General features: G+C 43.3%; 1 protein-coding gene across 4 annotated transcripts in view; it reads left to right on the top strand.

Moving 5' to 3' along the window:
- LOC110524329 (TLE family member 5) overlaps nt 1-11,942 on the top strand; it is a 35,938-nt gene extending 23,996 nt beyond the window's left edge. For 2 of the 4 annotated variants that reach the window (XM_021603869.3, XM_090235584.1), the window contains exons 3-7: nt 1,815-1,878; nt 3,033-3,077; nt 5,909-5,971; nt 6,375-6,449; nt 7,337-11,942. In XM_021603869.3, the coding sequence (XP_021459544.1) occupies nt 1,815-1,878; nt 3,033-3,077; nt 5,909-5,971; nt 6,375-6,449; nt 7,337-7,561 (472 nt within the window). In that variant the 3' untranslated portion in view covers nt 7,562-11,942. Of the gene's footprint in view, nt 1-1,814; nt 1,879-3,032; nt 3,078-5,908; nt 5,972-6,374; nt 6,450-7,333 lie in introns of all 4 variants that reach the window. The other 2 variants (XM_021603868.3, XM_090235583.1) reach the window with 1 other exon arrangement.
- Nucleotides 11,943-13,251: the final 1,309 nt, after the last annotated feature.

Raw genomic sequence — 13,251 nt, 5'->3', positions numbered from 1 at the left:
TTTAGGAGCAGATCAATAGATGTGTGTGTCACTACCATTTGGAACCCGAGTCTACAACTCTGTTCTCTTTCATGAAATAGAAAGCAGTGTTATGATGTACCACTACAGCCACAACCCAACAAGATTGGCATTTGCTAGATGGTATAAGGTAATTTGTTTTACCTGGATTGAGATGTACAGTGTTGTGCTCTTTAATTCATGACTTAAATGGAGTTTATGGACCAAGGAAGGTTTCTTCTTTATTGATTTCTAGCCTTTGAAGAAGCAGCTGCACTGCTCCGACTGCATCTGGTTTCCCCTCTTTACCTGTGGTATAGGAACTAGTGTGTATTGGCTAAGGTTCTTTCCTCCCTGTTTCATTGAGCTTCATCAGAGGAGAGCAAGATAAAAGCCTATGTTCTTTCGTTGTGTGAAATTCCTGTCGGTCTGATCATCAGTCTGTTTCTATAGCATGAACACCTCAGTGCCTGGGCTTTGATGTGTAATTCCCCAGACCCCCCCCCAATTTAACCCCCTTCAGAGGCAGACAGAAGCAGTTGAAAAGAATACCTGTTCTCTACGCCAAATTCGTAGCATGCAAATGCGCCGCCTATTGACTTGAGCTGAAGCGCCATAGACAAGGCTTTGTAGAACGCTGTGTTCAGCACTTTTAAAGGGAAATGTTCTGCAGGCGGTCTCCTGAGCATAGTAGTGAGCATTGTAACTGTCGCTCCCCCCCTCCTTCACATGCATAAATAGTTCAGGGAATACATAAATCAAAATAAAGATGACAGCAGGAGCGATTTAGAGGCGGAAGGAGCGGCAATAAAACTCTATCAAAGTGTCGTTTGAGAGCGTCTCTCTGGACCCCTGGGCCGCCTCCACCAATCACAGGCACACAAAGACAATCCCAATAGGGTCTCAGGTAGGGTGGCAGCAGGGGAGGCTGGTCGTCATGACAACCAACCTCTGTGTGGCTGCTGTTGGATTTTTTATTTTTTTTTAGAAGGGAAAAGCGATTTGGCTAAGTGGAGGCTGCAGGCGAAAGAGGAGTAGAGATGGAGGGCCAGAGGGAGAGAGCTGTCTGAATGAAATGCGCCCCCTGAGCACTTGTTTGGTCAGGGAATCGGAGGACTGCTCTTGAATTGTAATGAGGTGGTTTATTCTTTAACCTTTTCACTTTGGGCTGGTTTAACATCGCCACTTTTATGATTCCATTTGCATCCACTATTTTTCCATGTAAGTGACAGAATCAGTGGTGGCTATGAGCAGCAGTTTCCCATTTAGGACCAATGATGAGAATCGCCACAGCTAATGCTCTGCCTAATTGAGCCGTCATTCACAGTGGCACAGATCCAGATCCCAAAGACTATCTTAATGTAAATACACCATTATAAACCCTTGTTTGATGTAAACCCTTCTCCCTCTGTATCATTATTAATCAGAATGCTTTCCAGGGGGGACGTCAACACCGGAACCATTCTAATACAGTAACCAAGTTTGTGACAAGTGGTGTGACTTGGCCTCCTTTGTCCTGTCACCTCCTGTGACATCTGCAGTGAGCACGCTGACATGATTACAGCTAATGGCTGTCTGCGACGCCTCAGAGCTGCACATTCACCAACCAGCCACTATTTATAGGCAGGACATTTAAAAGAAATCTGGGTGTATATATTGGCCTTTAAATGGGGTTTATTTGGGATCCTTTGGTCGATTGACACCATGTTAGATCTGCTGAGGGAAGGACAAAATCATTTCCTGGCTCTCTGAAGAGATATGATGGATGCTTCCTGTAGACTAAAAAGATGTTCTGTTTTTCTCTCCTTTTTCTGCAGTTTGAAACTGGAGTGTGACAAGCTGGCAAGTGAGAAGTCTGAGATGCAGCGTCATTATATCATGGTGAGAGTCTGTGTGTGTTTCTGTGCTGTGTGTGTGTGTGATTGACCCTGCTCTGTCAGTCTGCCCCAGGGCCCGCTGGCCCAGTCACATGGAATCACATTCATACCAACTACTGTACAGGCAGGGGGATGTTAAACACTGCAATGATATGATATCTCAACAAAACATACTTTCACCTTTTTATTATGGGATAGTTTTGAATTTGGCACTATTTTAGTCTTGCAAATACAATATATAGCAGTATTGCAGCGATGTTGAGCATATGATTTCTCTCTCTTTTTGTCATGTCTCTACTTTATTTTACCCCCTCCTCCTGTGTAGCCCTGTTCCCATCTATTTCTCTCTCTCTCTCCACTCCTTTTCTCCTGCCTCTCCCTCTTCTCTGTGTATTTCTGTTGTTGTTCTCTCTCTCCTCCCTTCTATGATTCCTCCTCATCTCATCTGTGGTCTTTTTGTCTCTGATGTCGTTATGTCATCCTCCCCCTCTTCCCACCATCCTCCCCCCGACACATACTCTCCACCTCTAGCTAATCTCATTGTCTCTTGCCAGGCCTGTGTAGCTGTCTGATATTCTGTCTCTAATTGATCCGTTGACTGGCTTAATCTCATCTAATCTGTGCAGCGCTGCACTCGTATCCATCAGCGGGTCAGTGTGTGGAGCTTCAGCCCAGGCCCCCCCCCATTGCCTATCGGGTTCCCCCGCTTCGCCGCCTGCTAACGCAAGCACCTCCATTTCCCCAGCACCGTAATTGCTTTAGGGACATGCCGTTTGGGGTGGAAGGCTTTACTCTCCTCTCTCGTGTGTGTGTGTGTGTATGTGTGTTTGCTTTAGAGCGTTGGAGCCCATGCCTTCACAGACCGAGAGGGTGATTTAACAGGGCAAATGCTGAGCCACTGGCCCGCTCATTAACACAGAACACACACCATCCCTTCTCACAGCGACACACAGAAGGACACCAATAACAGGATGTGTGTAAAGGGTTCGACCTGGTGTAATGACATGATACATGACACCCAGGAGATGGCTGCTGTAGACTGCTCTGTGGGACAGTCAGAAATGCATATAGACAATCTGTCTACAGGACATAATGTCATTTCCCTTTTTCCATTATTATACTGTATATATAATAACGCCTCTTCCTTCTACTTTACAGTACTATGAGATGTCCTATGGGCTGAACATCGAAATGCACAAGCAGGTAAGTCTCTCGTGCTACATTAATAGGAACCACTTCTTCAGCAGTGTTATCTGAGAGAGGAATCTGTTCTTCTCCTTGGGTGTGCCGACTAGTCGGACAAAACAAGAATCTTAATGGATATGGGCAATTTCCGAGGTACGATTATGATCTGAGTATTTTTTGTTATCCTTGATCGGGGAAAGATAGTACTTTTTGGGTGCCAGTACGCATCTTTCTCATGTCAATCAGTCATGTGCGAGGTTCTAGGTGGTCTAAATGACTCAACGGGCTGTAAAGAGAAGGGTGGGCTGTATGTTAATCCTGCTGCCCTGATTGGATAGAGGAAGGCTGTATTTTTCCATCCACTTGCTTCAGAATTTCACCTGATCAGTTTTCGGTCTGATCATTTGGATTTCTGCTGCCTGTTACTATGATAAATCACATGGCGAGGATGTTTGCTATCAATGTGCGTAATATCTAACAAGCGGTGCAAGCGTAGGAGAAGAAATATGAACCGCTGCTGCGCATTATGAGTGACAGACGGCAAACGTGGCTGCCCCTGCAAGTTGAGGACACACACACCCCTCTGTTCACTGCTCTTAATTTGCAGTGAGAATGTGCAGGGAGGTGTTTTGCCAACATCTACCAATCACGAGTATCATCCGATCCGACTATCAACTGTCAACTTGCGGATACGAGTATGACCATGTCGGCACACCCCTACTTCCCATCATGCTGCCTGTAGACAGACGGACAGTGAATCATCTCTCTGCGGCATCGATGAGAAAGCATTACTCACAGAGGGATTGTTCTAATGGAAGGAGCAGTACAGTACTGCACAGGTTAAAGCTCTAATCTAGGTATATTCCTACATGATCAGTGGAAGAGTAGCGTCCTACTGTCTAAGGGGCTCATCTGGTGCCCATTGATCAGGGGGTGTGGGGAGTAAATAATGGGCAGGCTGCTGGGGTAGAGCGATGTGCCTCTGTGGACCCGGCTTTATCTGCGACCTCGTCTGGCGATCGCGGCCACCCTAAAAGATTGACGGTTCCTCCCTGATAGCCACACCGGCAGCACGGAACACGCAGTGAAAAATAGCGTCACAAACACGCTCGCTCGCTTGCGCGCGCACACACAAGTGCATACACAGCCTCCACTCTGCCTCATGAGTACAATTCATCACCCCTACTCCTTTATTTGACGGGGATGAAATATTTAGAAATTCAGAGGCGAGAAAGAGCGAGGGGAGCTGTGTGTGTGTATCCCCACTTATGTTTGCCTATATGTGTGTATCCGCATTTTTGTTAGCCCGTTTGTGTGTGTGTGTGTGAGTGTGTGCTCTGTGTGCCTTTGTGTGTGTGAGTGGGTGCAGATGAACTGCGGCAGCATTAGAGTTGAAATTGAAGGGGGTGTGTAGAACTGAATGTCGAGGAGAATTCACATCTGGGTTTTGTGTTCAGCCTGCTCTCTTCCTCCTCCCACTCTCCCTCGCTTTCTCTCTCTCCTCCTGAGCGTTCTGTTCTCTCCAGCTGAGGGGCTCCAGACAGTTTAGTCTGGGATTGTGCCAGGGAGATATTGAAAAGGGGTTATTCGTGTTTCTTCTTTCTCTCTGCTTTTTATATTTATTTATTTATTTATTTAAAAAATAAATAACAATGTCCTTGCCAGTTGCGAGGCCTCTCTCCGGTTAGCCTAGATGAATTGTGCTCCCGCCTGACAAAACATTTGGCATCTCCTCTTATTTTTGTGTGTGTGATGTGATCTTGCGTGTGTGTGTGTGTATAGAAAGAAGAGTGGAGAGACAAAATACATTTTTAGAGGAGACAGCAAGCGATGTCGGTGCGCAGGATAGTGATAAGAGTGTAATGGTGCATGGTAAATGAATGTGATGAGGTCTCAGATATCACGCTGAATTAGAAAGTAACACAATTAACACTGTGTTGCATATCTGAGTTGGTTATGATAATCACTGCCCGAACATGGTGTGTGCGTACAGATGTGTGATCTTAATTTGACCTACATTGTCACAGCAAAATAATCCTGCATGTTGCTTGATCGGTGGTTAGGCTACTTGAAAAGTGCAATACTGTTAATATAACTGTGGGTTTTCAGTGAATTTTATGTACACTATCGTTCAAACCAGTTTGCGCTGTTCTGTGAAGGGAGTAGTACTCAGCGTTGTATGAGATCTTCAGTTCCTTGGCAATTTCTCGTATGCAATAGCCTTAATTTCTCAGAACAAGAATAGAGTTCTGACGAGTTTCAGAAGAAGGTTATTTGTTTCTGGCCATTTTGAGCCTGTAATCGAACCCACAAATGCTGATGCTCCAGATACTCAACCAGTCTAAAGAAGGACAGTTTTATTGCTTTTTTAATTAGGACAACCGTTTTCAGCTGTGCTAACATAATTGCAAAAGGGTTTTCTAATGATCAATTAGCCTTTTAAAATGATGAACTTGGATTAGCTAACACAATGTGCAATTGGAACACAGGAGTGATGGTTGCTGATAATGGGCCTGTGTACTCCTATGTAGCTATTCCATAAAAAAATCTCCCGTTTCCAGCTACAATTGTCATTTACAACATTAACAATGTCTACACTGTATTTCTGATCAATTTGATGTTATTTTAATGGACTTTTTTTTTTTTCAAAAACGTTTCTAAGTGACCTCAAACTTTTGAACAGTAGTGTAAATCTGTGCAGGAAAATTCTCCGCAACAAAAGAGTGATCAAATGAAGGTCCTATGTTCTGTGTGCTTGTTGTAAAGTGCCCTTTGGGTGCATTGGGTTTGTGTTGTGAGTCTGATGGGTGTTAAATGAAGCTAAGGGCTGAAGTGTTTTATCTCCTCAGGCTGAGATTGTGAAGAGATTAAACGGGATCTGTGCCCAGGTCCTCCCTTATCTGTCCCAGGAGGTAAGACCACCCTCTAACCCCTGACCCTTTACCCCTAACCCAACCCCACATTGCGCCCTTAGCCTGGAATAAGATCATTCTCATTTGACCCCTCCTCCTCCCTCCCTCCCTGTATTATATTTTTCTCTGTTCTCCCTCCATTCACCATTGAGAGCCGTGTAATCGAAGGGGCCAGTGCGCTCTGCTGTGATCCAGATAAGATGTGCTCATTTATGTCCATGACAAGATGACCCTGACTCATTCCAACATGGGAGTAGACCATTGATTCTTCATCAGAGCCCTATGTTCTGTTAGTGGTGGCTGGTTGAATAACTGAATGGGTGAGGAGCACAGGGTCAGTGTTGGTAGTGTTGATCCATCTACTTATCCCCCCCCCCTGTGTGTGTGTGTGTTTGTACCCCAGCACCAGCAGCAGGTCCTTGGGGCCATCGAGAGGGCCAAGCAGGTCACCCCTCCAGAGATGAACTCCATCATCCGGGTAGGCTGCTCCCTCCAGCCCCTCCTCTGTGGGGTTACTGCTACTCAGTGAAATAGTGACAATCTATCACTCTTTTATGATGCATCTGCTGTCCTGGGGTTTCCTTTAGCGTTGTCTAGTGTTTTAGGTATTGAAGATGATGATAAACGATCTTTGTGTGTATATTACACTGAGTGTACAAAACATTAGGAACACCTTCCTAATATTGAGTTGCACCCCCTTTTACCCTCAGAACAGCCTCAATTTGTCAGATTGTGGACTCTACACGGTGTCAAAAGCTTGTGTCAAGTTGTCTGGATGTGCTTTTGGTGAGGGACCATTTAAACCGGTGCACCTACTACCATACTCTGTTCAAAGGCACTTCAGTAATTTGTCTTGCTCATTCACCCTCTGAATGGTACACATACACAATCCATGTCTCAATTGTCTCAATGGTTAAACCTTATTTAACCTGTCTCCTCCCCTTCATCTACACTGATTGAAGTGAATTTAACAGGTGACATCAATAAGGGATCATAGTATTCACCTGGATTCATCTGGTCAGTCGGTCATGGAAAGAACAGGTTTTCCTAATGTTGTACACTCGGTGTATGTATACGTCACATGTGGCCGGTGGTACCTTAATTGTGGAGGACATGCTCTTTGTAATGGCTGTAACAGAATATATGGAATTGTTCGAATGCATGGTTTACATGTGTTTGACGCCATTCCAGCCATTGTTATGAGCCGTCCTCCCCTCAGCAGCCTCCTGTGGTTTATGTATAATGTGTGTCTACATATGTTTATCATATACCCTCAGTGTATGTGCATATGTGTGCGTGTGAGAGCCATATGCACCCATCTGTACCTCCCCTGTGTTTGAGCTGTGTGTTTGTTGTCCGCAGCAGCAGCTCCAGGCTCACCAGCTGTCCCAGCTCCAGGGTCTGGCCCTGCCCATGACCCCCATGCCCCTGGGCCTGAGCCAGTCCACCCTGCCGGCCGTCACCTCCTCCTCAGGCCTCTTCTCCCTCTCCTCCATCCTTGCCTCGCAGGCCCAGCTGGCCAAGGAAGAGAAGGCGTCCCGTGAGGGAGCCGACAACCACCGTGAGGAGGACGGGGACAAGTCCGACTAGAGCTCCCTCTCTTTCTCCCTCCACCGCATATCAGCAGCATCGGAGGGCTGTGGTCCTGTATACCTGCTATGTATCCATGCCAGCCTTCCTCCTCTCCCCTACGCCCTTCTCCCTAATCGTCCTACTTATATTTGCCATGCTTGGTTTTAAATTCTACTCTATTTTTCTCTCGCTCTCTCGTCCTATCTGATGCTTTTGCCGTCATTCCAACTATGTACAGTGCTGATTTTTTTTAAAGAATTTTTTTTTAATACAATTTCTTCAGATATTTGATTTGAGCTTGATTTATTTTTGTTAATTGTGTATTCTTGTCACGGACCACCAACGGTCCCTTTTCTTTCCATTCTGACCACATTTTCACTCTTTACTCTCCCTCTTTTAAAGTTTCCTTTTTCACAACCAAATCTCTGTTTTTGATGTAAATGGCATAAGGGTCCAGACACCTTTTTTGTGATTTCAAATGTTTTTGAGAAATAAAGCTTTTAGTGTAGTGATGGCGGTCTTTAGATGTTGTACACAGGAAATTGTCATTCCAAACTTTATCCTCAACGTTATATTCCATTTTGTTGCGACTCAAGCTATATCTCTCCGTCCATTCTACATGTAACTGCCAAAAGAAAGGAAAGACTTGATTAAATAAGGGATACAAAGTGTTTTGAAAGCATGAGGTGCTTCCACACAGGAAGTTCCAGACACTTGTAGATTCTATGCCAAGGCGCGTTGAAGCTGTTCTGGTGGCCCAACGCCCTATTAAGACACTTTGTGTTGGTGTTTTTCTTACTTTGGCAGTTACATGCAGCAAGCTACACGGAAAATGGAACAGCTGGATAGGGGAAACTACTTGAGTCGCCAAAAGGGAATATAACATTCTGGATAAAGTTCGGAATGACACAATTTCATGTGTACAGCATCTAAAGCCCTGCATCACTAGTACAAGCTTTGCTGTTTCTGCAAAAACATATTTGGGTGTTTTTTGGAACTTTTGTTCGTGTTTTTTCGGGGCCCCCATACTACACGACGAGGACAAAGAATTGATATGCTGTTTGGGTTAAGTTCCTCAAACTTGAAATCACAAAAGAGTCTAGACTGCACTATAACATGCCATTTACATCAAAAATAGAGATCTGGTTGTAAAAAAGAAAGAACTGGAAACTTCTCCTTTAATCACTCTCTCCTCCCCTCCATTTTGCTCATTTGTGTTCTTTCTCATAAGTGGATATTTGTTTGCACGCCACTGTCGCTGAGCGTCTCCTTCCTCCCTTTTTAACCAGGGCCCATCTGGGACCCTGAATGTCACACAGTATAATTGGAATAACAAACCAGAAGAGATCCAACAGACAGGCTCGCGTCACACAGCTCTCTAGCCTCTGTTGTGTCAACTTGATTCGATCGGTTGGTGTACACGACTTTGTTGCTCCATCGTAAAGAGACTCTTAGATGAGCTACATTGAAACGGGTCTATGGACGTCTGAATCCTAACTTGAAAATCCTGCATTGATAGTTGGGTGCACTTCGATTTTCAGGTTAGTATTCGCCCCCCAAGGTGAAGGAGGGTAGTTGAAAGACGTCAGTCTTCTTGGGGAATAGTGTAACTAGGTAATTCCAGTCCCTGATGGCTATAGTTGGGAAAGACGCATTCCTGTCTTAATGCCATATAAAGCTGTGCTCTTACGTAGTCAAACTCTAGTGCTGCTTTTAGTCGTTTTAAGAAAGTAGGACATATTGAAAAAAAATACTTCTAGATAAGTAGAGAGATGTATAATAAAAATTGTATATGGGAAACGAAAAACACCTTAGAGCTACTTTCATGCTGTTTCTCTTCAAGTATGTGCTATCAGTCCTCCAACAAATCCACCCCCTATGACAAATTCCCCAAAGAACCCTGTCTAACCCACTGAGCTGCTTTAGACATATCCACACACAGCAGCTTCCATGAAAGGCATGCTATCAATACTATAATAACAGTCTGAATGTCCAGATCGCAGTGATGATAACATTGTGGAAGGTAGAAAATACCTTCAATCTTTTTTTCTCCTTTCTGTAAAGTGCACTAATATTATGTTTTGGCGGTGATGCAGTAGAGGAGAGTAGTTGCCTCCAACACTAGAGGGCAGTAAGTGTTTTAGAAAGCAGCTCTGGCGTTCATTGAGTCACCTCTTTGAACAGGAGTCCTCCGGTCTATTTTAGGAAACGGGTTGACATCTCTGTCAACCCCTATTGTTAGGCAGCGGCATTGAACATATTATGCAAAATGTCCACTCAGCCCCGACTATCTTTTTACTCAAAGATGAATCTCTGTATATGAAAAAATGATACATGATTGAGCTTTCTCTTGTATACAATACATTAACAGCACTCACATATTTTGATCTATTGTCCATGGCCAATGAATAGTTAATGTACTATTTTTTGAGTAGATAAAGCACAACTAGCCACTGTTTAATGTGCATTTACAAAAAGATATCTTTCCCAAACATGTTTCTCACAACCTATTGGAGAAACAGAGCGAGAAACGACAGCTTGATACGATATTACCTGGCCCCTTGAGTGCCGATGTAGGCTAGAACTGAAGCTGTACCTGGACTTGAAGAAATAATGATGTGAATATCATTCCCAGGATCATTCAATTCAAAGTCCCATTAACCAGCTCTGCAAACGTTATGACAATACGTTCGGTAATCACCCGAAATATGGCACTCCATTTAGTATGATATGTTACGTTTCGTATGGTATGTATTAATTTGTGTATGTCCATCATCCATTTTGTTTGGTATGATAGGTTACAAATTGCAAATGTTTTGTTAAGAATTCAATTTGTTGTTGCTAAGGTTGGCTAGGTGGCTAACGTTTGCTAGTCTAGGGGTTAAGGCTTAAGGATGGGGGGAGTGTTATCTAGCATGCTACGTAGCTAAAAAAGTATTTGCTAAAGTTGTCCGTGATGAGATTCGAACGCGCTATCTTTTTGTTTGCTAGATGTTCGCGTTATACTCCCATCCACCCCAACCAACCAACCTCCTTCCTTTCTTTTGGATTAAGTTACATTGTTTTATGTAACCATGCCAGATGTAACATACTAATTTGAGTGACCTGGATTTACGTTTACTATGTTACGTCTAGTCTGAGACGGGCTGTTTTTGGAAGTACATGCTGTGTGTAAATGCAGTAATGACAATAGTTGCTCCGCCAAACTCCATACATTGGTGAGTTCCGAACATATGTTTTACAACGTTTGCAGAGCTGGTTAATGGGACTTTGAGTTGAAGAATCCTGGGCGTCAGAGGCGATGTCGTCATATTCATCATCTCCCAGGTACTGGTTCGGGCTAGGATTAAGGTCTAGAACCTTGGGTTGAATGTCCAGGCAGCCCTAGAGCTATGGGGAATATAGAAGATGTGTGTGATGGTGACTGTGGTGGTTTTACTGTAAGATTCATTGGGAGGTAATTGGTGTTATTGTCTGACCATTGTTTTGATCCCAGCCTGTGATACAGCATGTGATGTACTGTATGTTTTTGTATTTCCCTTATATTAATAGACATTCTCCGTTCTGTTTTTGGTGGGTTACACTGTGAGGGTATATAGATCTGTGTAAATTTCCTAGATAACTCTGAGATGATTCCATAGCCGTATGTGAATGCATTCATAAACCTCTGTAATATTAGATTTGAACGTTGGTCAGTCAGTGGTGAACCTGGGATTGACGTGTGGCTCTCTAAGCTTGTGAGCACAACTTACTCCTATGGACTTAAACAGTAGTGATATGCAACGAGTGTGAGTAGCTAGATGCACACAAACGCATGTCTCTTGGGGAACTATATTCCTTTCTATTAGCGAAGAAATGATTAAAAAAAAAAATTGGTACACTCTCTGTGATCAATGCACTTGTTTGAATATTATCGCTATAAAATAGAATGAGAGTAAAAAGCTGTTAAATTCTGATACAAATGAACTATGTGTTTGTTTAGTAGATGGGGACCAGTTTATGTATACAGTTATACATATAAAGCTTTACGTGTATATGGCTGCATCTTCTGTCTGTCCTGGATGGTTCCTGTGCTATGTCCTACAGTACTGATGTGACACTAGAGGAACTGCAGTACTTTGACCTATACCTGACCCAATCGCTTGCCCTTTCCCCAAAGCGTGGAGCATTGTAAGCATTTTGAGCTTTGTAAAGGTCATTTTTTAAATACTTATTTTGTGTATAATGTAAAACCTAAAGTGTGTACTTTGGCAAAAAAAAAAGAAAAAAAGTGTCATGAAATCATAGCTTCATTTAAACAAGGTGAAATATAAAAAGTAACACATTTACTATACATAACTGAAATGTTCTGCAGTAAGGAAGTACTTATGGTGCCTTACAAATAAAGTCAATCAAATCAGCCGTGCGTGTTTTGTCATTATGTATCTACTACTCCAAGAGGCCATGGTGAAAATGCAGTGGAGCTCTAGTATATTTTCAGTATTACTGCTAGATGAAGTATGACATTCACATGACTAATACTCTGCCAATTGATGTACTGTAGCATTTAAATAGTCTCATATGGACATTGTCAATGCCTGTGAAGCTTTGAGGTCCTTGTAGTTCATTGTAACTCCACAAGGCGGAAGTGTTGATTTAAAAACACCCTGTCTCATTTCTACTCTGGGCTGAATAATGCTCTGAGGTATTGCTCCATGTACTCCTCTGGCACAGAGGCATGGAATATTTGAAGAATGGGATGTCTGCTCCGTGGGGTTCCTGATTTAGGTTTAGAAACTCCACCACGTGGTCTGTTTTATTATAACATTGGAGACATTGAGACATGACCCAGTTGGCACCTCTGCAAAACCCTTGTGTAGATATTCCATCTATCAATCAAATGCATAACTTGTCATCACATTCAGTTATTTCTCATTACACGCACACATATATGCAGTGTTACGCCTACACAGGCAGTTACACACACCCTCTTCCTATTGGTTATTTTGTGTGTGTGTGTGGTTCCAGCCCTCTTCCTCCTCTCCTTCCTGCTCTGCTCTCTCTCAATCCATGGACTCCTCTGGACCTGAGCCCAGCATTTAAATAAATATGAAAGTGTCCTATTTTCTGTGTCAGGATACAGAGTCCTCGGAGAAGCATTGATGAGTTGGTGATTGTTTTTCCTCTGCGACAACACATTGTATGGAAAAGCTGAGAAAATCATTCAGATTTAGTTTGAATGGTTATCAGCTACATCAAAGCCACCATACACTGTAGGCCTAAGAAAACATGAGCATATTGTCATGATTTATGATTGCTAGATACTGCACAATTTAAACACTTGCCCCCCCCATTCCCCAAAATGTCTGTTAATATGTTATGCTAAAATGTTTATTCTACTGAGCCATTTACTTTGTTCTTATCTTAGTATTTCTTGTTGTTGCATTGTCAAGAAGGAACCTGCAAGTAAGCATTTCATTGGACAGTCTATTCCGTGTCTATCCCGTACATACGACTAATAAAACTTGAAACTAATGTTGGCTAATTAACTGTGTGCATGTACTGAGCAGAGGAGATAGAGAGTGGAGCGCCTGAATGGAGAGCGGGAAGCGTCTTGATTAATCATGATTGACTCATTCAGAGCCATCGCTGCTTCCCCCATCACTCCCTCGCTCCTGCTCTACTTTATGGCTTGATTATGAAGATGCTCTCTTTTTTTCCTCTCTCTG

Source organism: Oncorhynchus mykiss, chromosome 5, assembly GCF_057628025.1.
Source record: "Oncorhynchus mykiss isolate SJ-2025 chromosome 5, ASM5762802v1, whole genome shotgun sequence".
In the NCBI taxonomy this organism is placed as follows: Eukaryota; Metazoa; Chordata; class Actinopteri; order Salmoniformes; family Salmonidae; genus Oncorhynchus; species Oncorhynchus mykiss.
This window is presented reverse-complemented; position numbering and strand designations above follow the sequence as displayed.